We start from the raw sequence: 27,119 nt of genomic DNA on the forward strand, positions 1-27,119 counted from the left end.
GGGAAAAGGCTTGTAATCCCTGTTAAGTCAGAGTGATACTGTCCAGAATCATTAATTCCTTCCCTCGCTTCTACATGCGGAGTTAACAGATAACTTGTAATGAGGGCTTGATCAAAGTGAAACAAATTGCCTACCTCCAGTAATTGTTGCACAGTACAGTTAAAGTTTCACAAGTGGTGCTTGTCCTAGTTGATTAATCGAAAAAGTGTACATGTTTGTGTCGAAAACAACAGTGTCTCTAATGAGACACTGCCAACATGTCAACCAGGCTTCACAATGCCCAGTATTCTGCTTTCAAACCACCTTTAGCATGAAAATAGAACATACAAGCATGTGGCATTCAAGCAGACACACAAAGTTATACTCGACAAGGTACAAGGTTCTCACCAGCAATTTATTTCAACTTTTTGGTTTAGAGAAAACAGCGCTTACTTTCTGCAACAAAAAACTGAATACGAAAAGCAACATGAACCATATACATATATTTGCAGAAGTTAAAAATGTGATTCAATCAGCTGGAGACCTCCTCAAAAAGTACCTGATTTACCAAGTAGTTGTTTGTGATGTACGTATATCTACAAAGTACATCATTTCTGTATTTGACCGATTTTTGAGTTAGATCATTTCTAATGCATTCAATTAACAAATGCAACATTTGTACAGCCTGCTTTTATTTTAAATAGCTTCGAATGGGTTTCTGACAGTAGTTTTTGGGCTGTGGCAAGCTTGCTTGATGACCTCTCGTAACTGATTCAGACGAGTGTTGGTTGAATTATAAATGACTTACATCATTAATATGAGGCAAACAATGTCCCTTCTCTGGAGGGATCATGTCTAATGCATAGATGTGAGTGCATCCTTCTTTCATCCATATGTTAATGCAGGACTGGAGAATCTCTGGTGTTACTCTGGACAAAACGGATATCAACTCAATTCACATTGACAAAAACGCCCTCAGACGACACATTTGACACCCAGAGGTGGGTTCAAGGGCTCCATCCCACGCAGAAGTCCCCCAGCATTAAGGTTTTGCTTCAGCCACAGGCAGGTTCCTGTACCGCCCACTTTCATACTCGCCCTCGTTAGAGGCTTTCATCCTCTGGCGAACCTTCAATTGTCGCAGGCGCTTCTTATCCACCTCTCTCTTGGCGAATAGAAACAGCAAGATCCCGGAAGGGAAACCAATGGCCCTAAAAGTAAAGAACAAGACGGGGCAGAGACTGAATCATTGCATAATAACAGATCATCCTTGCTACATATTAAATGCTCTATATTTTAGCTAAAAGTAAACCCCAAGAAAAAAGGAGCATCTATGTAAATTGCAACAATCAACATATACAGAGAAATATACCTTGGATTCCACCATAACAAAAACCACATATGCGAATCCTTGTGACTGGATACAAAGGTAGAAATAGAGGAATGAGCCTCTGCATTTGTTGTCTGAAAGGGGTTCTCTATCCCCTAAAGAGAAAGTGTAGCAAAGGTGAAAAAAGGTAGACTGGAGAAGCTTGCATTTCTCAATGATACTCCTGTTTGCTTCCCATAATGCCTGCACTGGTCACTTGCATAGGAGAAGCTGTACATCAAGAGTAGCTTCCATGTTGCAGATGTTAGCGGCCACCCTTGCCGGTCTGTTATGAGTCTATGGTTTGCGACTGCAAAGTGGTCAAAAACTACAGATACATACAATTGCAAGGAAAGTAGGAACCATTTTGTCTCATTCATCACTCTCAAGAATTTAAATGTTTGCATTGAGTGTGGCAATAACAACTGCAATTTGCATTTTTGTAAATTTGCTTCTTTGAGGTTTTGTGCTTGCACGACATGGCAAAAACCTTTTTAGATATCGAGTCCCGCGTCTTACAGCAAGACCAAAATGATGTTAGACTTCTTCCATAGAGTGCGAGTTTGGTATGGAAAGTCTACCAACCCAGTGTTGGGTAAAACATACTGGGTATCAGTAGATGAACCCCCTTCCCCCTAGAGACCTACGTGCAAATCACAGCCCTCTAAGGTGCCCTGCCGGGCAAGAACTTTCAGAACTTGCAAGAACATTACAGTCAACTTGAAACAAAAATGGAAAATAAAAAGTGGAGATTGCTCAGAATTTGGGTGACTCGGGGCACGTTGTAAACAGGGTATTTCCATAGTAAAGACATATTGACAGAAAGGCAAATACTGGTGTGCATATATCCTGTTGTGTTCTTAAATAATAGTGTTCACTGACTGGAACCCAACATGTTAGTATAAGACCAAAGTTCTGACATCCTTTCCTAGAGTCACCAGAGCTAGGTTACAACCATTAATGGCAGCTATTGGCCCCTTGTCTCAGATCAGCGTCAGAAAATGACCAGAGGTTCCATCAAATCATTTTTTGTATAATGATTGTACTGAAAATGTTCTGAGTTCTTTTCAAAAGATGTAGTGTGCCACGCTTGCCCGCTGCCACCATCTTACAATTGAAAGTGAGAGCGGACTCTGGGCATTTAACATAACATAACATATGTATTTGTAAAGCACACGTTCACCACTATGGGTATCTTGGCGCTGAATAACAGATGTTTGCTGTTACCCAACTCAATGGTACTCATTTTATCGACCTCAGATGGATGAAAGGCTGAGTGGACCCGCCGGGATTTGAACCTGTGATCATGCGTCCCTGAAGTGGACGCATTAGTCCACTGAGCCACCTGACCCGGCATTGAAGCAGACTATCTGCTCCACAAATAGGTCTTCTATTTGAGGGGTAATTTCACCATACCAGCCCTGGCCCTCAATACTGTTGTAGGAAGGCACATGAGTTACTCTTCTACCATCTCTACCGAAGGCTTAATTTCCCTCCAATTACTTTAAGTCCTAATTTTCGAACTGCAATTACCCATTTTGTGGCTTGAGCAGTTTACTGAAATCAGTGAGTTTGGACTATTTATATCATCATCCGCCTTCAGTCCAGTGTACACTGAAGGCACAGAAGACAGAAATTACCACTGAATAGTTAGTTTCTTGCACTGCGCACCAGTGGACATCAAACCAAGATACACCTACAAATTATCCATGTACATATGCGGCCGATTCATCAACTTACTGAGCTATATACAGGCTTTTAGGTCAACAGGACAATTTCTTAAAGAGAAATACAGGGCCACTCACCATGCCAGGCCCACCTTCTTCATGGGGTTCTTGGCTTTTTTTTGTGGGATGTATTCAGGGATGCGCTCCTGGTGAGCCGGGCCCCCTGGTTCAACTTTGGCCCGTAATGCGGATGTCCTTCCATGATTGCAGTAAAGATTCCGGATGTGTTGCGGAGGGGCTGGTCCATTCACTGCCGGCACCACTCTTTTCAAAACGCGAGAGACATAACCTATGAACAAGGAGTAGATGCACACTATAATTAAAAGATTCCATTTCAGGTAAATAACAGATATTAATCAGGAGAGAAACTTCTGGAGTTGCCACATCCCAGCAATGGTTGTCGGTCAAGGGGGGAGCAAACTTCTAAGGGCTTTACCATATCCACAAGCCCCACACTACCTCTCTCTCAACTACTGCACCTCTAACAAATGGCCGCTTCCAGTAAATAACACGCAAGTATGGTACAGCACTGAATACGAATAAATGTATTGATCAGTTAATTAAAACTTTTTCACTTAAAATCAAATACACCCTTCTTGTCAGGTAAAACCACAGTAATACCCTCCAATCTTTAATATGCTGTTAGTACAACCAATATTGATGGGGACTCCCACTTCTTCAGTTTAAAATTTAGACAGAACTCTAAAAAGTAATTTTTTCTGTACGATAAGTGCCTTAAAACAGTGTGACAGTGTTAATATTCGGAGCAAGCAGCATGGTCGACAGCAAATACGCCGTCTTATAAGCATGTTCTGCTCAAAATGCCCTTTTAAACATTGTTCGTGTCCTGACTAACAGAAATTATAATTTATTTTAATATGGAATATGGCAAAGCTTTTTGACAAATGTGGAAGGCAAACCTTTTAAGTCATTTGACACTTGGGATAAGAGCATTGTAGCTACTGATGCTGCTACCTATGCTTTGGGTGGTGTAGTATCACAATGAAGAAATCTGCGTGAAGAGGTTACGGTTTTTGCCCTGTGTGCATTGAAAGGAGCAGAAGATACACCATTTTAGGATGTTGTTATATCACCACAGAAAGGTTTGGTCGAACCTTTAAACAAGTGATTAAAGACCAACTGCAGTTAGCTTTGGTGAACGGTCACATCTGGAGGGCGTTCCAGTTGAAATCGATCACCAAAGGTGAGGAAGATGGGAACCGCTCCTGCACACGTCCCTTGAAGCTGGGAAAGAAGATTCTCTACCCAAAGATCTCAGACTGGCCACCATCACCCTTATTCATAAAAGAGAAAAGCCTACAGGGGAATGTTCCTCTTATCAACATACATCCCTACTGAACATAGAGACTAAAATATTAGCCAAGATATTGGCCAACCGCCTGCATCAAGTGATTGAAAAGCTCATCCATGTAGACCAATCAGGGTTTGTGTTCAACAGATCAATATCAGGCTGGTGGCAGTCGCGCTCTACAAATGCAATAAATAAATGAATAGACAAAACAAAATCTCAGACACCTGTATGGAGTCCTAGCAAGGGATTGCAAGAGTTCTGTTTGGGGTGAGGGACTAGCCTGGGATGTGCTGTTTACCCCCCTGCTATATGCCCTGGAGGTAGAACCCCTGGCCAATTGGGAGCGATGCCCAACTGAGAAGTATCAAATGGGAAGGGGACTGGGAGGACAAACTCTCCCTATAAACTATATCACTGGGCCCTTCACCTCTTGATTATTAACAATTGGGCAGTTCTTGGACTTGCGGAAACCCTTAGTTCAAGCGGATAGGAGAGCCAGGACACCCAGAGGATATCACAGGGAACTATACGGCGGGGCAGTGCAGGGTTAAAGACGGACTCTGACTGCCACAATCATCAAGATCTGGAGGGAGGTAACTCGGACGCTAGGGTGGCAGGATAAAATCACATTGAAAATGCCCATGTTGGACTCTGCCCTGATGGCAGAACTAATGACTGTGGTGGACTTTCAGAAGGGTGATCTCCTGGGTATATCCAAACTAGGAGATGTGTGGGGCACAGAGAGACTATTAACAATTCATCAGCTCTAACAACAATGAGTTGGCGGAGACCCAGGGCTACAGTTACCTACAACTGAAACATACTCTGACTAAGAACAAGTCCCGCATGGAACCAGTTGAAGATGAGTCCCCTTTCTGAGGGCAGACTCTTGGCAGCACCACTGAACAAACATGACATATCTGAAATTTACAGGATGCGGATCATTAATACCGATTACTCCTTAGTGACTCTTAAATGCAAGTGGGAAGCAGAACTCGGAATGCTAGAGGATGGAGACAGGGAGGAGGCTTGTAGGAACCCCCTGGAGAAGCGATTAAAGTGGGCTTCCAACTTATACAATTAAAAAAACAAAAAATACTTTAAGGCGTATTTTACCGGAACACAACTGTTCAAAATACGAAAGGTGGCCACTAACACCTGTGTGTGAGACAGTTATTTGCCCCGATACACAATCTTGGAAAGCCGTTGAGGCTTACTCCACAACTGGTAATCCTGGGGATATTGAAGGCTCAAACACTCCCCAAACATGCACTAATATTCTGAAATAATGCAATGATAGTAGCTTAAAGAGACATTTCCAGCTCTCGGGTAGTGGGACATTCCAGTGGGGGTACCGCTGTGCGTTCCATAAAGATTGATGCATGTGCATGGAAGAAACGATCTACTAGGCATGGGCTGCCCCCAAAAATACACTAAAATCTGGGGGCAATGGGAAGAATTTAGAGAAGCTGCATGAGACTATTCGAACTTATAATGGTGGGGATCCAGTGATGAAGCAAAGCTTCGCATATTTTGCGACTTGCTGTACTCATGAACCTCGTTTATGTGTAACAAGGTAATAAGTGTACGTCTTACTAACGTTTATATTAAGTTTGAATAAGGATTAAGAAGCTTGCACATGTGTTTTACTAAAATAATTTACTCGAGTCATTTAAAATGTCTGCCGCTTGTATTTAGTTACTGCGCATGCGTCAGCCACACTCACGTGTCCTGATGTGTCTGCAGAGTTGGAGGGAAAATTATGCGCATGCGTAATACATAGCTTGGCCCATAACGTGGTACTGCTCGTGCCACTGCTCTTGTGTATGTATACATGTAGCTAACATTTAGACTGCATAAGTATATTTTATGATGATAAGTTGAAAGTACAACCCTGTGATGTGATTTCATACTGTTATTTCTATGTATTAATTTGTTCTCGCTTACTTTTCATGTACCGCGGGGAATGGGGGTCAAACTGAACTGAGAGCCATCTTGGAGGGTACTTGTGCGCAGACTCGCCGAAAGTCATCTCGGCATTGAATAGCTGCCAAAGAAGGTTGATACCAGAAGCAAGCCTGGGAAAGCAGCACCTTCGCCCGCAACGTCACGATATTGTTCTAATATGTTGCAAAAATGTATTCTTTGCCTGTATTCTGCGCAGCTTTCTCATGGGAACCCCAATCTTGCTAGGCGGTACCCAAATATGCTAATGAAGCATCTAAATAGCATGTTATGATTGGTGTGTTACCCAAATCCTACCTTAGGACCAATCCAAATTGAGGGATTCTGACACTTTGCAACATTGGGGGGTGGTACACTGCCCCAAAAGAGTATATCTACCCTGGGTTCACCCAGGGAATTTGTCCGACTTGTCTGGTTTAGCTGACCTGTCACTGACCCATCGTACTCAATAGGTGACTGAAGATACAGAGCGCTGCGGAGCACTCTGTCCGAATTTGACCATAGACTAAGGTTTTACTGAACCTTAAAGTGCCGGCGAAGCACTTTGCTGGGAGTTCGCTGACCCAATCGGGGTCTTGATCGATAGCTGCAGAAAGGGTGGAGCGCAGGCGTTGCTTCCAAACTGCGGGTGCGGTCCTGTCCTGAGCGGTCCTGTCCTGAGGGTTTGCTGTCCTGTCCTGAGGGTCCTGTCCTGATTCCTATTCCGAGGGTATCCTGTCCTGCTTGGGTGTCCATTCTGCACCTGCTGTCCTTTGAGGGGTATCCTTCCTTGAGGGTTTCCTGTCCTTAACTGACCCGTGGCCAGGGTTTGGTTTCCACACCAGTCTAGGTAAATACTGCTCTAAGTTCTTTAAACTTGCACCTTTCTATTTTTCTATCTTTTGCTTTAATAAAGATACACCTTGCACATGGTGATTTTTCCATGCTTTTGCCGCAACACTTGAAACGTAAAGTCATTTGCATATTTTCTTGATATGTTCCCATGTTACCCTACCTTTTAGAAATCATATTTTGCATTGCATTTTGTCATTTTCTGATTTGGTCTAGAACGGCCTTACTTAAGTTTTCTAAAGAATCCTTGCCTTGAATGCATAGCATATTTCCTTTGCATCTCATATTTGCATTTAAATGATTACCCTGTCTTTATTTCTCTATAGTTACATACTTTACATTATCTTGGTTATTTATTGCCTTATTCTTGTGTATCTTATGCATGAAGAAAACGAACTTTAGATAAACATTTTAAAACTTCCAGTTGTCCGTGGTCATTTACAACAGTATTGAATGTCATTTTGAATTTGCATTTGCTGCCTTTCCTTTTACAGCTAGGCCCCTGATCCGTTGAGGTCATAGGTACCCGTGTCGGTGGATGGTAAGTCGGGTACACTGAGTAATAACGGTAGGGAACACACAATTGGTAGCAGCCCGTGAAGTCGCCCTGTCAATGAGTAGTGTGAATTGAAAGTATATGGGCCCTGAAGCCGGAAACGGCGAAATCATTGGCCGGGTGACCTCGCGCGCTCTATCAGTTTTCTGGTAGATCAGAGGATGGTTAGGGACTAGCTAAAGGTCAGGTAGGACTAGTTAGGCTAGTTAAGTCGGTAGCTGCTAGTATATTGATGCTGCTAGAAGAGCGGCTGTTCTAAGAGAGCTGATCATTCTCTTGTGAATACGCTGTTTTGGAATTCATGAATTATTGTATTGTTATTATTCTTGTTCTTATATTGTTATATGTATTAATCCATGCGTTAGTAAACCGTATTGTTTCTTGTTGTCCGAACTCCCCGGGGAATTGAAAGGGCAAGTGGTGAATAGAATCCATTGTCCTGAGGTCACAGGCTTAAGGAAAGTTAGGTGCAGGTTAGGATAACCGGGAAGCACTAACTAGGGTTTTCTGAATACATGTGTGAATAAATGTTAGTAACGAGGTTCATTGGCAAAATTCCCATAGTGGCGTAACCTAGTAAGGGTCACATCGGAAGAGTAGCAGGTTCCTCGGAGCTTGGGTGAAAGCAAAGGGGTCCGCTGAGAAACCTTAGACTCAGATATATCCCAGAGAAGTGGATGAGTTTAGGGGAATAACAGGTTCACCGATGCTAGAGTGAAGGGTAGGCGGAAGAGATCTACCAGCAGCGCATGAAAAGTAAATGGAAGTAGTTTACTTGCAGTAAAAGAAATCTTTCTGTCTAGACACTTGAGCACTGTGGCGAATGTGTATTCGTTGTTAAATAACCAAGCACTGAGCACTTTAGAAAGAAAGAAAGTTTCCGTTACCTTGTGAAGGGAGGGAGTCAGCCGCGAAGCGTTTCTGACGTCACTCCGTGCCGCGCTGGGATTGGTAGAAACAGCGGGCGGGTAGCGGGGCTGGAATTGTAAAGGAGGGGTGAAGCGCCGAAGAGTGAGAACTGTCTCACGAAGGGGCCGCGCACCCATTGGTCGAAACTATTTGAACGCGTGCACCCCATTGGTTGCACGGCGTTGCAAGGCGCGTTCTGATTGGAAGTAGCTTTGTAAACAGAATTAAGCGTAGAAATCGTATGTGGCACTCGTATTGTCCAGAGACTAGACCCGATCCGAGAAACCAAGGGTTTGAGAGGGATCAGTGGAAAGCCAATAGATACGATATTATGTACGGAGGAAAGAGAAAGATGTCCCTTGTAAGTAGGGTAAAGAATTATTTTAAAACGGACAAACCGATTAAATCCAGAGAGGGCGTTATTGTCCCGCCACCGAATACTCCTGCCTCATTCATGATGTTTGACCGAGGGTACAATACCTGTGTGTGGTTGGAGAATTGGGTAAAGTACACAAAAGATGACGGAGTATTGGCTTTTCCGTTAGATGGTACTTTCAATGGTAGAATTTTATTTTATTTGAGAACCCGAATGAATGAATTACATCCCAGACCGAGACTAACGAAGTATGAGGCATTAGAGGAATGGGAAATTGAGGCTTTCGAAAGAGAGAAACCCCGAATGGACAAAGGTCTGACCAAATGGTACCCCAGGCTGAAACAAGAGACCAGGGATAAAAGGATGAAACAGTGGAGACAGAGTATGATTGTTGAGGGTCTGTTTCCCATGATGCCAGCAGGTAACCCTTCGGCGGGAGAGAAGAAGACAGAAAAGAGTAAGCATTGGGGAGCCCCTGGGGAGTCAGACGATGAATTTTTAGATGTCATTTTTACGAGAAGTCCGCCACCTTATAATGAGGGAGCCCGACCTTCCAGTACAGGAGAAATTGCCCAACGTCCATCTATTAAGGAGGAGGATAGATCCCTATGTAGGGGGGGAGGGGGCCAGGTATTGCCCTATTATGAGAAGCCCGAACCCCCAGAAGTGAGGACTATATATCCTAGAATGCCCGTGAGCCCGGAAGAAAAATATTCCCGTGAAAAGCTCTTTTACCCCAGACCTCTTTATGAAAACGAAGAAAAGCCAGTAAGTTCAGGAGTGCCCTTTTTGCAGCCTCCATATGGGGAGGAGCGCAGGTCATTCAGCACAGGAACTTTATTCCCGAAACCAAATTATGGTGGGGGACCGAGTGAAACGCATCCTACTGCCCCGAGTTTTACGCCTCAACTGACCCCACAGATAGTGCCTGAACGAACATTAGGAAGAATATTGGAAGAGAGGGAGCAAGAAGTCCTAGCTAGACAGAGAACAGAAATAATTCAGAAAATCTCCCAGTTAAATACCAGTCCTGAAGCCTTGACTATTCCGGTAACGATCGGACCCGTAGTTCCGTTGTATGGGAATAATCGAGGAGGTTTGAATCCTCCAGTTATGAACCCAATTAGGGCACCACCCAGACAGGAACCAATAATAATAGATGATCAGTCCAGTGAGTGTGAGTCTGAAGTTGCGTTCTTGGACCTACCCAACAAACAGACCGGAAAGGGAGTGCCAAAGCGGCATAACCCTTTTGATGTGAAAGAAATTAAATTAGAATCAGCAACTGGTACCAGGAGTGTGTCTCTGGTAACTCCAGAAGAAATTGAAATTTGGAGTCGTGACTTAGAAAAACAGGTTCCGCAAACGAAACCTTTAGACCTCTACAAGCTGAGGGTAGAAATAGAGGAATTAATGGCAGGAAATGTGGGATTAGACAGATTGAATACCTATTCTGAAGAAGAGTTGCTGTTTATGTGTAAAAGCCTTACCCGGAGTACTAGAGTGCTCCACGAGAAACTGACAGACACCGCAGCCAGTATGGGGATAGATATTTCTAGATCCAAGCCCTTGCAGAAACCATACCGAGCGGAGTTCTCAGATAAAGATTTAGAGAACTTGAATGTGTCAGGGAGGAAATTGCAGATTAAAGAGTTGCTTGCAGTTTTGCAAAAATGGGGAGACGTGGAAAGATGGAAAACGAGGTGGGCGCGAAAGAAAGATGAGGCCCGATCCAGACAAGCAACCCCTGAGTTCCCTTTGAGAGAAGTAGACAAGCCCGAAACGTTATGTCCAATGCGTGAAGTACCGGGTGGGAGGTATGTGCACGTTCCATGGTCCAGACAGGATATTGTGTCCTTTACTAACGATTTCCCGAAACTGCGCGAGAAACCGGTCGAATGGTACCGGCAAGTGGAAAGGTTCGTAAAGGTACAGAAATGCCTGTGGAAAGACCTGGATGGGTTTTTCGACATTGTGGTCCCGGTCGATCTATGGACCGAGTGTAAAATAGCCATAGCCTGGCCTAGTGAGGAGTACACAAGAGATAAAGAAACAGGGGAGCCTTCGAAGGAAGTTATGAGAAAATACGAGCAGGTAATTCAGCACTTGAAAGAAAAGGTGCCCGCAAAGGAAACTGATTGGACCAGGATAGATAGAACAACGCAGGAAAGAGATGAAACAGTACACTCCTATTATGAAAGGCTGTTGCAGGTGTTCAAAACCTACAGTGGTATAGATAACATTGAGATGAAGGATATGACGCACTTTATTTACAGGTTTGTAAACGGTTTAAGACCTGAAATTTGTCAGTGGATAAAGGATAACAAAATCTGTTGGCACTCCAAAAAGGTAGACGAGGTCCTGCGGTACGCAAAGTACTGCGAGGACGAGATGGCAGAAAAGAAAAAGGCTCTCAAGGAAAAAGTAATGTGGGCTCAGGTGAAGCTCGCAGAACAGCAGGAAAAGCAGTTGAGTAACATGGTCAAAAATGCTAAGAACGAAGGTTCTGGGGGAGGGGGAGGAGGCAAGCCCCGGCCCAAAATGAGCAGGGAAGAGGCTATGAAGAAATTTCCCTGCCATCAGTGCGGCGAAATTGGACACTGGCGCAACGAGTGTCCTTATTTGCCTGACGATAACCCCAAAACACCTGATTTAACTCCACAGACGCAGAAAGAAAGACCGAGAAAGACTTAACCACAGGTAAAAACAGTTCAGGTGCCCCGAGCACCAAAGCAAGTATACAGGGGAAAACAGGCAGAGGGTGATGAGATAGAAGTTTGGGAAAGCGGTGAGAACAGAAATGCAGCAACTTCGCAGTATCTATTAAATGATACCTTCCTTTGTGATGACCAATACTGACGGGGCCTGAGAGGGGAGGACGAGGAGTGCGTACTTGGCGCCTCCTTGCCGGTAGACCAGTCCGGACCATACATTGAAGGAAAGGTTGACGGAAATGATGTCACCTTTCTGTTGGACACTGGGGCTACCCGTTCTACTGTGAGAACAGTGGACGTTCCAAACCTACCCCTCTCGGGAGAAGCAATCCAAGTAGTGGGTGTATCTAATCAATTGATTAGTACTCCTGTTACCAAGCCCATGGAGATCTCAATTGGAAACTTTAAGGAAATGCATAGATTTGTCGTTTGTGACACCAGTCCGTTAAACTTACTGGGACGTGATTTGCTGTGCAAAATGAACTGTACCATCTTTTGCACACCAAAGGGTGTTGAAATTCAGACCCCAGATGAAGACGGCATTTATAAATTAATGCTGGTCCGCCCTGACTCGGAAATTAAACGAATGACCATGCAGGATTTACCCAAAGAACTCCAAGAAGCAGTGAAGCCAGAGGTGTGGGACTTTACTGGGAAAGATGTAGGGTTAATGAAAAACGTGGACCCCATACAGATAGCAATAAAGGACAATGCTGTATACCCCAATACTAAACCCTACCGAATGAATGCAGAAGTGAAAGCTGGTGTTACTGTGGAAATACAGAAATTGCTAGAGGGGAACATCATACAGGAGGTAATGAGTAGCCCATGTAACTCCCCGATTATGGGCATTAAGAAGCCTAGTGGCAAGTACAGAGTAGTGCAGGACCTACGAAAAGTTAACAAGATAGTAGTTCCCTGTTGCCCTATTGTCCCGAACCCAGCAGTGATTCTGTATCAGATTCCCTGGGATGCTGAGTGGTTCACCGTGATAGACCTGTGTCATGCATTCTTTTCCATTCCCTTGCATCCAGATAGCAAATTTCTTTTCTCATTTGAATTCAATGGTCACGTGTATTGCTGGAACCGGGTCCCTCAAGGGTACACAGAGAGCCCCTCTATCTTTAATCAGATCTTGAAAAAATGTTTGGAAACTTTGGTCTTACCTGGGAATTCTGTCTTGGTGCAATACATAGACGACCTCTTGGTGGCGTCTAAAAGTCATAAGGATTGTGTGATTGACACCATTGCCCTACTGAATCATTTGTGTGAGAAGGGACACAAAGTGGCCCCTGACAAATTACAGTTCTGTGCAAAATCAGTGAAATATCTGGGGCACCAGATAGAAAAAGGTGTCCGAAAAGTGACATCCGAAAGGGTGAGAATAATTCAAAAGATGCAGTTACCCCGTACTCAGAAAGAAATTAGAATGTTCTTGGGTGTGATAGGATACTGCAGGCAGTGGATTCTGGGATTTGCAGTCCTAGCCAGGCCCTTGATAAAAATGACCAAGAGAGGAACTCCAGATATTGTAGAGTGGGATGATGAAAGCTTAACAGCCTTCACAAAACTGCGAGATTGTCTGTGTACAGCCCCTGCATTGGGAATGCCAGACTATTCTAAAGAATTTGCCCTATTCTGTGACACTCGCGATAATTGCGCGTTGTCTGTCCTAACTCAAGAACATGGCACAACCAGAAGGCCTGTGGCATATTTCTCTGCCACCCTGGATCCAGTGGCTGCTGGATTACCAGGTTGTCTGAAAGCAGTAGCTGCTACCTGCGCAAGTTTAGAGCAGAGTGAGTCCATTGTCATGGGACATCCGGTAACTGTGTATGTTCCACATGGAGTGGTAATTTTACTGACCAGAACGAAGACTCAGTACCTCACCCCTAGTCGGCTGACTAAATACGAGAGGATTCTTGTGGGTGCTGCAAATGTAAACATTGTTAGGTGCAGTATTCTGAACCCAGCCACCTTACTCCCCGACCCAAAGGACGTGGAAGGGGGGGTGGATGATGAACATGATTGTATTGATCTAACGGAATTCAACACCAAGCCACGCCCAGACATAAAAGAAGTGCCATTGCCTGAGCATGACAAAGAATTATTTGTAGATGGATCATGTCTAAGGCATGAACAAGGAGGCCTGAGTGCTGCCTATGCGGTAGTCTCCTTAGAAAAAATTGAGGAAGCAGGTTATCTATATCACATAAAGTCTGCACAAGTAGCCGAATTGATTGCTATGATAAAAGCTTGCCAAATTGGGAAAAACCTACGGATAACAGTGTATACTGACAGTCAGTACTGTTATGGGGTTGTGCATGACTTTGGCCAATTATGGCTACAGAGGGAGTTTCTGACTTCATCAGGTACCCCTATTCGAAATGGAAAAGTTGTTCAAGACCTTTTTAGAGGCAATCCAGTTACCAAAGGAACTGGCAGTGGTGAAATGTGTTGCTCATAAGAAGAGCATGGACAAAGTATCACTGGGAAACGATTATGCTGATCGAGTGGCCCAATGGTGCGCCAGAGATCGGTATATCGTAAATCCAAAACGAGGGGGGCCAGGAACCAGCTGCCAACTTCAAGTGTTTGAAGAAGTGCCCACATGGGATGAAGTGAAAGAGTGGCAGCAGGCGGCACCTTGGCAAGAAAGAGAGAAGTGGAAGGACGATGGGTGTCGACCAAGGCGTGTGGATGGTGTCATCTTAGGTCCAACTGGTATGCCTGTGTTACCTAGACACTTACTTAGCACAATGGCGAGGTTGATACATGAAGGGTCACACATTGGTAGGGATGCCATGATTCTAGTGTTCCAACAGACTTGGTACAGTAAAAAGTTCAGGAAAGTAGCAGAATCCCTCTGCCAGAGGTGCCTGTCATGTCAAAAGATGAACCCAGGGAAGAAAACTTTGGTGGAACTGGGAAAAATTGGGAGGTCCGGGGGTCCCTTTGTAAGAATACAGGTTGATTTCATCACCATGCCCCGTTGTGAAGGGAAGCGATATGTCCTTGTCATGGTCTGTTTATTTTCCAAGTGGGTGGAAGCTTTCCCTACTCCCCAAAATGACGCAAAGACAGTAGCTAAGTGTTTACTAAAAGAACTGATACCTAGGTTCGGGGTGCCAGTCACTATTGAATCAGATCAAGGCTCACATTTTCAGAATGCAGTGATCGACGAACTCTGTAAGGCCTTTGGAATTGCCCAAAAGCTTCACTTTGCCTACCGTCCAGAGGCTTCTGGAGTAGTGGAACAAATAAATGGGACTATCAAAAACAGACTAGCAAAACTGTGTGATGCATCTAAATTGACCTGGGTGAAGGCCCTGCCCCTGGTCCTGATGGGACTGAGAAGTGTTCCTGATCGCAAAACAGGCCTAAGTCCTCATGAAATCATTATGGGAAGAGTGATGAGACAAGCGTGGGTGCCAGGAAGCAAACTGTTGAGTATTACTGATGATTTGGTGCTTGAATACTGCAAGAGATTGGGTGACCAAGTGCGTTCTATCTCTCGCCAGATCGGAGAAGACGCCATCCTCAATCCAACGACTCCTCTCCACAAACTGGTCCCAGGGGACTGGGTGAAGATAAAGAAGCATACTCGGAAGAGCTGCCTGGAGCCAAGGTGGGGAGAAAAACGTCAGGTGATCCTGGTAACTACCACAGCAGTAAAGTGTGCAGGAGTTCCACGCTGGGTACACGCCAGCCACACCCAGAAGGTATTACCAGACGAGGAGCCTGAAGCAGAAGGGCGTCCAGCAGAGGACTCTGCAGGAGCCAGACCGGAAGTAGCTGACGACGTACAGCCCAGTACCAGTCGAGCTGCAGAATCAGCAGACGTTGGCCCAAGAATAGTTGATAACGAACTACCAAGAGTCCAGCCTGCTGAAAGGGTCCAAGAAGCTGAGCCAGAAGTAGCTGAAGACGAGCTGCCAAGCATATGGCCAGAAGAGTGGATTCCATTGATTGACCTCACTGAAGACCCTATTCGAACAAGTGAGACACTTTGGGAAGGTAGAGAGTGGACTAGTCAGGAAAAGCAAGGCACAGGCGAAGAGCCTCAGAGTCTTGAGATTCACATCAAAACTGAGGAAGGAGAAGGTCAGACAGGGACAGAGCACGTGATTGATACAGAACAAGTGAATAAGATTGAACAAGTGCCCGATACTGAACAAGTGAAGGATACAGAGCAAGTGTTTGATACACCTCCACTGACTCCTGATATCGGGAAGGGACAGACTAGATATAGTGTAATAGTTCGAGCAGAAGAAAATCAAGAGATCGAAGTGCTTGAACAGGATCAGATAGTACCAGAAGAAAGTGTTCAGGAAACAGAAAGAAAGACTTTTGAAAAACAAACACAAAACTGTCCTGAACAAGACCAGATTAGTAACCAGGCAGAAGAAATAAATGCGAGCCCTGGAATTAGTCAGATAGAAGAAGAAGAAACTGAAACAGAATTACCACAAGTAAATGAAAACAAAAGGGCAAGAGAAGGAAACGAAGTCCAAGTACCAACGAAAAGACTTAAGAAAAGAAAGCATCTTGAGCCTAAATTCGTAAAGAAATTGAGACTAAGGATAAAAACAGTAGAAGAAAAACGTGCAGAAGAAAGGAGAAGTGCACGCATAGCTAAGCAGCAAGAAGATACTTCCAAAAGAAGGAGTGATCGAATAAAAAGACAAAACAAGAAGTACAAGTCTCCTGAATGGACACTTGTGTTGGAAGAACTTGAAGATCTTGATATAACTGACGTAAGCGACGGAGAGCCCGTCCCTGAGTACTCTGACGAAGAAGAAGAAGAGCCACCGTGAATTTGCACAAAGTAAGATACTCGTGTAAAGTCACAAAGAGGGGTCGAGAAACTTCTTCTGAGCCAAAATGTCTGATTCAAACGTGAATGGTAGCCCTAGTTGCAGTCGTTGCAAAACATGCTGCAAGGTATGTGTCTGTAGTGTAGTGGTCCTGATATTACTTTGGATAGGACTAACAATTTTCATTCCCTTTGCTGTGAGTAAAGATACTAACATTGTCCCTACTGAAATTGTAAATACTGACAGTGAGGCGCTGACAACACAGAGTGTAGCAAGACATGAGAGAGCACTGAGACAAACAAAACAAGACTTAGAAGCATCAGATGAGGGAGGACTACATTATCACGGAGTTAAGAACAAGACACACTTAAATGTTTTTGCAAACTTGTTAATACACTATGTAGAAACCATGGAAATAGAAGATTGCTATGTCTGCATGAAGCTACCTACTTCTGTAGCTGAAGGCGTGACATACCATCACTTGCCGTTGACATATGGAATCTCCTGTAGCATTTTAGCTAGTTTATTTTACAAAAGAGGACCGTTACAGTACTATTACTCTAACAATGACGTGATCTTTTCTGAACTTCCTATACGTGGGAACTTGAATCCTGTACATACCAGAAGTGACGTAATCCGATATATGGGAGACTATTTTCTGACTATAGGTAACATTGACATAGCGGAAGCACACAGAGATAACTTGACTTGTTCTTTGCGTGAGCAGGAAAAGATGTTCCTGAACATGGCAGAGAAAAGGAGAATTAAAATACAAAAGAAGGCAAATGACGAAAGTCAGAGAAAACCAAGATGGGCAGAGAACATGGAAGGCACCTCATCTGGTGGGGCGGGTCCTGCTCTGTTGCTGGATTTTGAAAAGAAAGGCAAGCTATGTCTTCACCGCGAGAAGACTAGCTATTATAATAACATTTTCATTGGTTCCAGTGAATGCGAACATAATTACAAGGTAATTGGAGGTTGGGGTTTCAAAAATGGGTCAGAGCCTGTGTTTCCTGGAATTTATTATATTTGTGGGGACAAGGCTTATTTCAAATTGCCGGATCACTGGTATGGAAGCTGCTACTTTGGCATTGTCTTCCCGAAAATATACCATGTGAATGGAGTTGCTGGAAGCAATGAAAATACTAATGGCTTAGTGCGTAGTAAAAGAGAAAGTATAGGTGAAATTATGGGTAGTATTTTCAGTGCACTGATACCTAGAGTGGGAGTGGTTCTGAACACTCACAGAATTTGCAAATTGTCTACTATAGTGGATGTATTGTCTACTGAGACAGCTCATGGATTTCTACTGGTCAATACCGAAATGGTTGCGATTAGATCAATGGTTTTGCAGAACAGACTTGCTCTTGATACCTTATTAGCGAAAGAGGGCGGAGTCTGCCGGATGTTGAAGGCGCAACATTGTTGCACTTACATTCCGGATAAAAGTGTACAGCTCAAAAGATATGTGAAAAAGATTACTAATTTGGCAAAGGAACTCAAACCACTCAAGGTTGATAGTGCCCGGAAGAGACTGGTAGATGGTCTCTCAAATGTAGGTCAATGGCTTGCTAGCGTAGGTAAAGGCTTATTGTTCAAGGTACTGATGCCAATTGGAATTATAGGTCTCATCCTATTTTTCATATTTGTCTGCTGCAAGTGTCGTAAACACACAAAGAAGTATGAAGTGAATGCAGGAGAAGGGAATGCTAGAGGAGTAAAACGGAGTGTGGATGAGCTCGAATTAGAAGAGATGAATAATCAGATCTATAAAAAGGTGAAGAATTCTCACCCTACCAAAACTGAAAGAGAAAAACTGGAGCGATTGCTGGACGAGATAGAGCTGTATAAAGTGTGAAAGAAAAGTTGGCATCTGGTTCCATTATATTTTGTGCTGATAGTAAATATCATCAAAGAGGGGATTGATGAAGCAAAGCTTCGCATATTTTGCGACTTGCTGTACTCATGAACCTCGTTTATGTGTAACAAGGTAATAAGTGTACGTCTTACTAACGTTTATATTAAGTTTGAATAAGGATTAAGAAGCTTGCACATGTGTTTTACTAAAATAATTTACTCGAGTCATTTAAAATGTCTGCCGCTTGTATTTAGTTACTGCGCATGCGTCAGCCACACTCACGTGTCCTGATGTGTCTGCAGAGTTGGAGGGAAAATTATGCGCATGCGTAATACATAGCTTGGCCCATAACGTGGTACTGCTCGTGCCACTGCTCTTGTGTATGTATACATGTAGCTAACATTTAGACTGCATAAGTATATTTTATGATGATAAGTTGAAAGTACAACCCTGTGATGTGATTTCATACTGTTATTTCTATGTATTAATTTGTTCTCGCTTACTTTTCATGTACCGCGGGGAATGGGGGTCAAACTGAACTGAGAGCCATCTTGGAGGGTACTTGTGCGCAGACTCGCCGAAAGTCATCTCGGCATTGAATAGCTGCCAAAGAAGGTTGATACCAGAAGCAAGCCTGGGAAAGCAGCACCTTCGCCCGCAACGTCACGATATTGTTCTAATATGTTGCAAAAATGTATTCTTTGCCTGTATTCTGCGCAGCTTTCTCATGGGAACCCCAATCTTGCTAGGCGGTACCCAAATATGCTAATGAAGCATCTAAATAGCATGTTATGATTGGTGTGTTACCCAAATCCTACCTTAGGACCAATCCAAATTGAGGGATTCTGACACTTTGCAACATTGGGGGGTGGTACACTGCCCCAAAAGAGTATATCTACCCTGGGTTCACCCAGGGAATTTGTCCGACTTGTCTGGTTTAGCTGACCTGTCACTGACCCATCGTACTCAATAGGTGACTGAAGATACAGAGCGCTGCGGAGCACTCTGTCCGAATTTGACCATAGACTAAGGTTTTACTGAACCTTAAAGTGCCGGCGAAGCACTTTGCTGGGAGTTCGCTGACCCAATCGGGGTCTTGATCGATAGCTGCAGAAAGGGTGGAGCGCAGGCGTTGCTTCCAAACTGCGGGTGCGGTCCTGTCCTGAGCGGTCCTGTCCTGAGGGTTTGCTGTCCTGTCCTGAGGGTCCTGTCCTGATTCCTATTCCGAGGGTATCCTGTCCTGCTTGGGTGTCCATTCTGCACCTGCTGTCCTTTGAGGGGTATCCTTCCTTGAGGGTTTCCTGTCCTTAACTGACCCGTGGCCAGGGTTTGGTTTCCACACCAGTCTAGGTAAATACTGCTCTAAGTTCTTTAAACTTGCACCTTTCTATTTTTCTATCTTTTGCTTTAATAAAGATACACCTTGCACATGGTGATTTTTCCATGCTTTTGCCGCAACACTTGAAACGTAAAGTCATTTGCATATTTTCTTGATATGTTCCCATGTTACCCTACCTTTTAGAAATCATATTTTGCATTGCATTTTGTCATTTTCTGATTTGGTCTAGAACGGCCTTACTTAAGTTTTCTAAAGAATCCTTGCCTTGAATGCATAGCATATTTCCTTTGCATCTCATATTTGCATTTAAATGATTACCCTGTCTTTATTTCTCTATAGTTACATACTTTACATTATCTTGGTTATTTATTGCCTTATTCTTGTGTATCTTATGCATGAAGAAAACGAACTTTAGATAAACATTTTAAAACTTCCAGTTGTCCGTGGTCATTTACAACAGTATTGAATGTCATTTTGAATTTGCATTTGCTGCCTTTCCTTTTACAGCTAGGCCCCTGATCCGTTGAGGTCATAGGTACCCGTGTCGGTGGATGGTAAGTCGGGTACACTGAGTAATAACGGTAGGGAACACACAATTGGTAGCAGTCCGTGAAGTCGCCCTGTCAATGAGTAGTGTGAATTGAAAGTATATGGGCCCTGAAGCCGGAAACGGCGAAATCATTGGCCGGATGACCTCGCGCGCTCTATCACCAGCCCTGGATCGACACCCTGGGACATTGGCTCGAGGACATCCCTACAATAACATTGTAACCAGAGCCCTCTTCTCGCCTAGCTCTACAAAGGACTTATTTATTATTTAGTCATGCCCTGGCTCATAAAGCTATACTGCCATTACTTCTGTGTGCTATATTGTACGCTACCTGGAAAGTTATGTTATGTTATGTTATGTTAATTGTTTATTTCTATAGCGCGCGGCTACTCAAAGAGAGTGTCCCGGCGCTTTATTGGAGAAAGAGACAAAACTGCAACATACTAACATAACACCAGATAAAAAAACATAACAGAAGAGTGGGCCAAAGATTCACGGAAGACCGGCTACTGAGTGAACAGCCAAGTTTTAAGGCCTTTCCTAAAAGCCAGTAGACTGGTGGCTCCCCGCAGGGCCAGTGGTAAAGAGTTCCACAACTGAGATGCCAACAGTCCAAAAGAGCGGCCTCCGAGGCGCGCTTTCTTTACCCGGGGGACAACAGCAAGGTACAGGGCTTCCGACCTCAGAGACCTGGTCGGATGATAAAAGACCAGCCTCTTTTGGAGGTACTTGGCTCCCTCCTTGTGAAGAGCTTTGTAGGCCAAGGTCAGCGCCTTAAAGGCGATCCTCTTGCGGATAGGAAGCCAATGTAAAGTTGCCAGCAAGCCCGAGGCCCTGGAGCGCCTACTAAGGCCAAAGATTGCCCTGGCAGCGGCGTTCTGTACCACTTGAAGCCGCTGCAGCAAGTACTCTGGAAGGCCCAGGTAAAGAACGTTGGAATAATCCAACCTGGACCCAATCAGAGCCTGGACTGTCAGCGTCCTATGTTCCACGGATAACAGAGGAAGGAACCTCCGCAGCATCCTAAGGATGCCAAAGCAAATGCCCGACACCCCCAGGATCTGGGATTTCAAGGTAAGCCTGTTATCCATCTTCACCCCCAGATTCTTAGCAACCTGAGAGGAGCAGGACGGAGGGAACATATCCAGTGGCCACCAGGTCTGCCAATCTGGCTCTGTGTCGCACCCAAAGAAAAGTACTTCGGACTTGTCGGAATTGCACTTAAGGCTGTTTAGATGGAACCAATGAAAAACAGCCCCAAGGCAATCCCGAATACTCTCCCCATCAAAGTCGCCTCCTCTCTTACAAGAGAAGAGGAGCTGGGTGTCGTCCGCGTAGGATACGATCTGGGCACCATGCGACTCCACCAACGCCGCCAATGGGGTCATAATGATGTTAAAGAGGGTCGGGCTCAAAATAGAGCCCTGAGGGACTCCGACTCCCAGAGGCGGCATCACGGCGGAATCAGGCGGGGCCCAGATCGATTGCCGGCGGCCGGCTAGGAAAGAGGAAAACCAGTCGAACACCGTCCCCCGTAAGCCTATCTCGAAAAGTCTAGCGAGAAGACCATCATGTGGAACGGTGTCGAACGCCGCCGACAGGTCTAACATCACCAGCATGACTTTGCCCCCAGAGTCCAGAACCCCTTTAATGGTTTCCGAGACCTCCAGGAGCGCTGTCTCAGTACTGAGATGGGGACGAAAGCCCGATTGGGTGGCATGCAGGATCTCATTAGATTCAAGAAAGTTGGAGAGCACGCCATGGACGTGCTTTTCCAGAATCTTCGTGAGGGCCGGCAGCAGAGAAATAGGCCTATAATTAACAGGGGCCTTCGGGTCTAGACCAGGTTTTTTGAGCAAGGGAATCACCATCGCCTGCTTCCAGGTTCGCGGGACCACACCGAGCCTCAGCGAAAGATTTAAGAGTGGATTAGCCAGCGGGTTGATCACCTCCGCGACTTTCGCTAGAAATTTAGCAGGACATGGGTCAAGGGGAGAACCCGATTTTAAATTGCCCATGAGAGCCAGGGAGTCCGGAGCAGAGATTGGAGGAAACACACTCAACGTCGCCCCTGGCCCGGCCTGTGGCAGTGTGGTGATGTCGGGCTCAGTCTGGCCCGCAGACGCTGGTACCAGGAATGACTCCTGGATGCGTTGGATCTTGCTCGTGAAGAAGTCAGCAAGGTCCGTGGCCCAGGTACCAGATGGTTTTTGGTCCGAGGTGTTAGACCAAGGTGAGGTGAATTCTCTCACAATGGAGAAAATCTCCTTGCAGGAGTTGGAAGCAGCATCAATTCTCCTGGCTAGATAAGCTTTTTTCTCCAGGCGGATGTCCCGGTGATAAGCCTTAACCACCGTTTGGTATGTCAACTTGGCAACAGTGTCATATTGTGCCCGCCAGGCTCTTTCGGCTACCTTGCACTGCTGCCGCGTAGCCGACAGTGCAGCGGTAAACCAAGGCGCAGAGACCCGTTTCGGTGTCGGGCGAGATGTTACTTCCGGGGCAAGATCGTTTAGCCTGTCCACTAACCAGTCTTGCATGGTCTGCAGATCCCTGTCTAGATCACCTGAAAGAAGGCAGGGGTGGGCCTCAGCTGCCTGGGCCAGCATCTCCGGGGTTACTCGATGGAAAGCCCTATGGACACGACCCTGTTGATGTGCCGGGATAGGCACTGATTTAACTAAGCCCTTGATCACAAATTTGGCAAGAAAGTGGTCAGACCATAGGACAGGAGTGATCTCTATACCCTCGAGAGGGACAGACGAGAAGACCTGGTCAAGGGTATGCCCCTTCTCATGCGTAGGCTCCTGAAAGTAGGGGATGAGCCCCAGCGGGGTCAGCGCCTCCGAGAGTTTGGCGGCAGCCGGGTCGGATGAATCATCCATCCGGAAGTTAAAATCGCCAGCCACGATGAAATGTTCGGCTTTCAGGGCCAACTCCACCAGCACCGTATCCAGATCTTCAAAGAAGGTGCCGGGAGTACCAGGTGGCCTATATACAAGCAGTCCCTTGAAGGATTGGTGGGGCGAAAGAGTGATAGAGAAGGCTAGGGTCTCCGAGCCTCGGATGTCAATAGCTGGCAGGATCTCACAGGGGGTTCCTTTCCGGACCACTAGCGCTACTCCACCTCCCCTTCCCTTGGCTCTATCCTTTCTGAAGATGTTGTAATCAGGCGGGATTGCCAAAGCGACGTCAGGGTTAGAAGAGTCACCCCACCATGTCTCAGTAAGCATGAGACATAGTGGTTTATCTATATCGAGAAGCTCATAGATGTCCTGCGCATGTTTACAAGCTGACCTGGTGTTCAATAGCATGCACCCGAAGCCCATACTAGAGATGTTATTGCTCGGCCGTAAAAAGAGCGAGCGGGTCGGGCGCCAGCCACAACCCGGGCAACGGGATTTCCCATGGTAACGGCCAGGGAAAACAGTGCGACAGCCAGAGCCATGAGGATAGAATGAGCGAAGTTCGCTAGGGGAATAGCGCAAGGCGGGGGTTCCAGGGGGACACATCCCTGTAGGAAGAATCCCACCCGCCGCTCCGCCCGCCTCCGGGACGCCTCCGGGCGCAGACGGGCAGGACTCTGGCTTGACTCCGGCGAGAGTCCGGCGCTCCCGCTGCGCGTCACCGCTGCGCGCAGGAGGCGAGCATTAAGTAGGGCTCACCTGTGTTGCAGATGAGCGCTAGAGCGCTCACACAAGTGGCACACTCGCTCCACACCACCCCCAAGATGGCGCCCGGCGCCAAACACGAAGGCTCAGAATAAAATGAAATAGATCCGCGAAAAGCGCGGTGGGGGGCCCAATTTAGGGTGCAAGTGAGAGGGCACACAGAGATCGTTCTAAAAACAAAGTAAATGCAATTTACCAAACAAAAATGCAAAAGCGATATTTAAAAAGTTACAGCAGTGCTGAGAATGACAATTCAGCAGAATAGCGCGCGTGCGTGCTACTACCTTTCTCCAGTGCGATGCGTTTGTGTTATTGTTTACCTTTACAGGTTAAGTTACAACAAAATAAGTAAGATGCTCTGAGCAATTCATAGTCCATCTCGTGACAGAATCAGTGTCAACTTTCATGATTTTCATACGACTGCATAGGAGCTTCTCGATAGATAGTAGATGGGGCAGTAATAATGGAGGAATGGTAAAGGATGGTGGCTGTGTAGCTACTTGTTTGGAATAGGAAGCACACAAACAAAGGTAGAAGACTGAGGATGGAACCTGGTGATGCTATGTGAGCGATAATGAGCGGGAGGTGTTGCAAACATTACAGTACGTTCTCTGGTTCCCAAGAAGTATGAAAGTTTTGGATGACACTGCTGTACTCCATGATGGCAGAGTGTGCAATAACAGTAAGTTATTTGCTGTTCCAACAGAAATATTGAGAAAAGTGTATGAGAATTTGGGTGGTGAAGATCAAGGGATGGATATTTTTAAGAGAGGTATAATGTGGTTGCGTTCAATCATCATACATTAATTTATGTACTAATAATACATTTTCCACATATCATCTTTTGCAAATATTTCTACTTTCTTTAAGAATTGCATATGTTCATTGGATGAGAGGGGCGCATTGGGTCTTGTTACGAGTTGATTTTGCGGATCATTCTCTAAAACACAATTCTACATTTAGTGTTCTTTGTATGAAGTTTTACTGCAAGTTCTAGTAGAGACATTTGTTGCCTGGCTAGCCGACGGCATTTGCATGCCTGTTCTTTTCATCAGTAAATATTCCTACTGCTCACTGTCTTACAAACATCACTTCTCTGTACTTAGGATAGTCCAGCATAGATCCATAGACCGCTTTATGCACCAACACTGGGGACTTAAACCAAAGTCTCCCACGAACCGGGATCCGATATACGTTTCTTAAAGGAAGGAAAATGTGATTTGTGCGTGGGTTGTCATTGACAACCCTGGCTGCCGTGCTCTGGATATCCAGAAGTGTACCAACACTGGGATTACAGGTTCCGGCAGAGGGTTAGAGGAGTCTGTTTTGTGCTCACTGTGGGCTTCGGTAAAGTCACTCCAAGTTTCTCCTTCAGGACTTTTAATGATTTGGGGTTATTACTAAAGGAAGATCATCATAATGGTTTGACTATCCTTAGACGTGTTAGTACCAACATTTCTTTACTTTTGGGGGGTTATAACACTTGCCCCCCTTTAAAGAACTCATACGTAGCGTTTATTGCATTTTCATTGATTATCCATACCGATCAGCTGAATCGCCCCTTTTATCATTTTGATTGAAGAGACAGAAATTCATCCAATTCTGAATAATTCAAAATACTTCTGTAATGTGTCACCCTGGAGTGCTTGTTGGACGGGGACCGGGAGGGTCGGCCGAGCACAGGGGGAGAGGCCTCCGGTGAGGGCCGTCTCCAGTGATCGTACAGACAAGTAACTTCCCCCCCCACAGATGGACACCACACGAAGATAAGATTCAACACTCTTTATAGGCCGTTCTTGGAATAAGGTAATACGGTACAGTGAGGGTAGGACACGAGGATCCTCTCGATTCTAGTCTCTAGTAAGGGAAGGGGGTAGCGGGACAGTCTTGGTACCCACGGGTACTGAGGTGAGCCGGTTGGAGCTCACAATCCTCGAGCTCGGTATTCGGACAGGTCGGACCGCGGCAGCGCCGGCAGGTCCCGAAGAGGTCGTAGGTGGTGACGGGCCGCAGCAGCGCCTGCAGGTCCCAGCAAAGAGGGCAGTTACAACGGGCCGCGGCAGCGCCAGCAGGTCCCCACGAAGATGATGGTCACAACGGGCCGCGGCAGCGCCAGCAGGTCCCACGAGGATGAAGGTTACAACGGGCCGCGGCAGCGCCAGCAGGTCCCACGAGGATGAAGGTTACAACGGGCCGCGGCAGCGCCAGCAGGTCCCCACGAAGATGATGGTCACAACAGGCCGCGGCAGCGCCAGCAGGCAGGACAATAGTTCGCAAGGCAGGGCTGCGGCAGCGCCAGCAGTCCGTCAAGGATGAGTTTGTCGCGGTGTCTCTCTACTCCAGGATACAACTGCCTTCCTGTCCTGGGGCTGCCTCAGTTATAGGTCTGGCCCCCTTTGATGTCCGGACCCTCCCTCTTGGAGGTCGGGAGGTCTGGGATGAGGGAGTCCAGACACCCAGCAGGGGGGTGGAGCCAGCGCCCGAGGAGGTTGGGGGTGCTCGGCCCCTGGCGGGGGAGAGCCATCGACACTTCTTACTCCCATTGACCTGCCAAGTGGTCCGTTCACCTCCTGGGTGGATGGTGGTGCCGGGATGTCGGGGCCTGGCCAGGCCCAGGGTCGGGGTCGGGCGGAGGCCGCGCGGCCGCGTGGTGCCGTGTCCAAGATGGCGGCTGGGCCGGGCAATGGTGCTGACGGTGGCCCGGGCCCGTGACACAGGGACATCCGGGAGCAGGCGCCCCATGGGGGACGGGGTGTGGGTTTGTTCTGTGGGTAGTACCTGGAAGGCCGGGACCCGGGCCCTGTCCTGCGGGGAGGGAGCGAGCCCTTCATGGGGCCTGTCCAACATGCGTCCCCCCCAGCTGAAGGCGGGGAGAGTCACCCATCTTCTTGGGGACTTTCCTCGTCGAGGCAGAAAAAGCGGGACAGGCCGTCCGCGTTGGCGTGGTCTTGGCCAGGGCGATGCTCCACAGTGAAGTCCATCCCCTGCAGGGAGATGGACCACCGCAATAGTTTGGGGTTCTCCCCCCGCATCTGCATGAGCCATTGCAGGGGCCGATGATCTGTCTGTACCCGGAAAAGGGTTCCGAAGAGGTACGGCCGGAGCTTCTTGAGTGCCCATACCACTGCGAAGGCCTCTCGCTCAAT

General features: G+C 46.2%; 1 protein-coding gene across 1 annotated transcript in view; it reads right to left on the minus strand.

Annotated features, from left to right (window-relative positions):
• Positions 1-375: 375 nt before the first annotated feature.
• The window catches only part of LOC144824410 (uncharacterized), a 55,685-nt gene continuing 28,941 nt past the window's right edge, over positions 376-27,119 (minus strand). The window contains exons 2-3 of the mRNA XM_078683520.1: positions 3,154-3,364; positions 376-1,190 (exon numbers count right to left, since the gene is read on the minus strand). Coding sequence (XP_078539646.1) covers positions 1,022-1,190; positions 3,154-3,364 — 380 coding nt within the window. The 3' untranslated portion in view covers positions 376-1,021. The remainder of the gene's footprint in view (positions 1,191-3,153; positions 3,365-27,119) is intronic.

Source organism: Lissotriton helveticus, chromosome 3_1, assembly GCF_964261635.1.
Source record: "Lissotriton helveticus chromosome 3_1, aLisHel1.1, whole genome shotgun sequence".
NCBI lineage: Eukaryota > Metazoa > Chordata > Amphibia > Caudata > Salamandridae > Lissotriton > Lissotriton helveticus.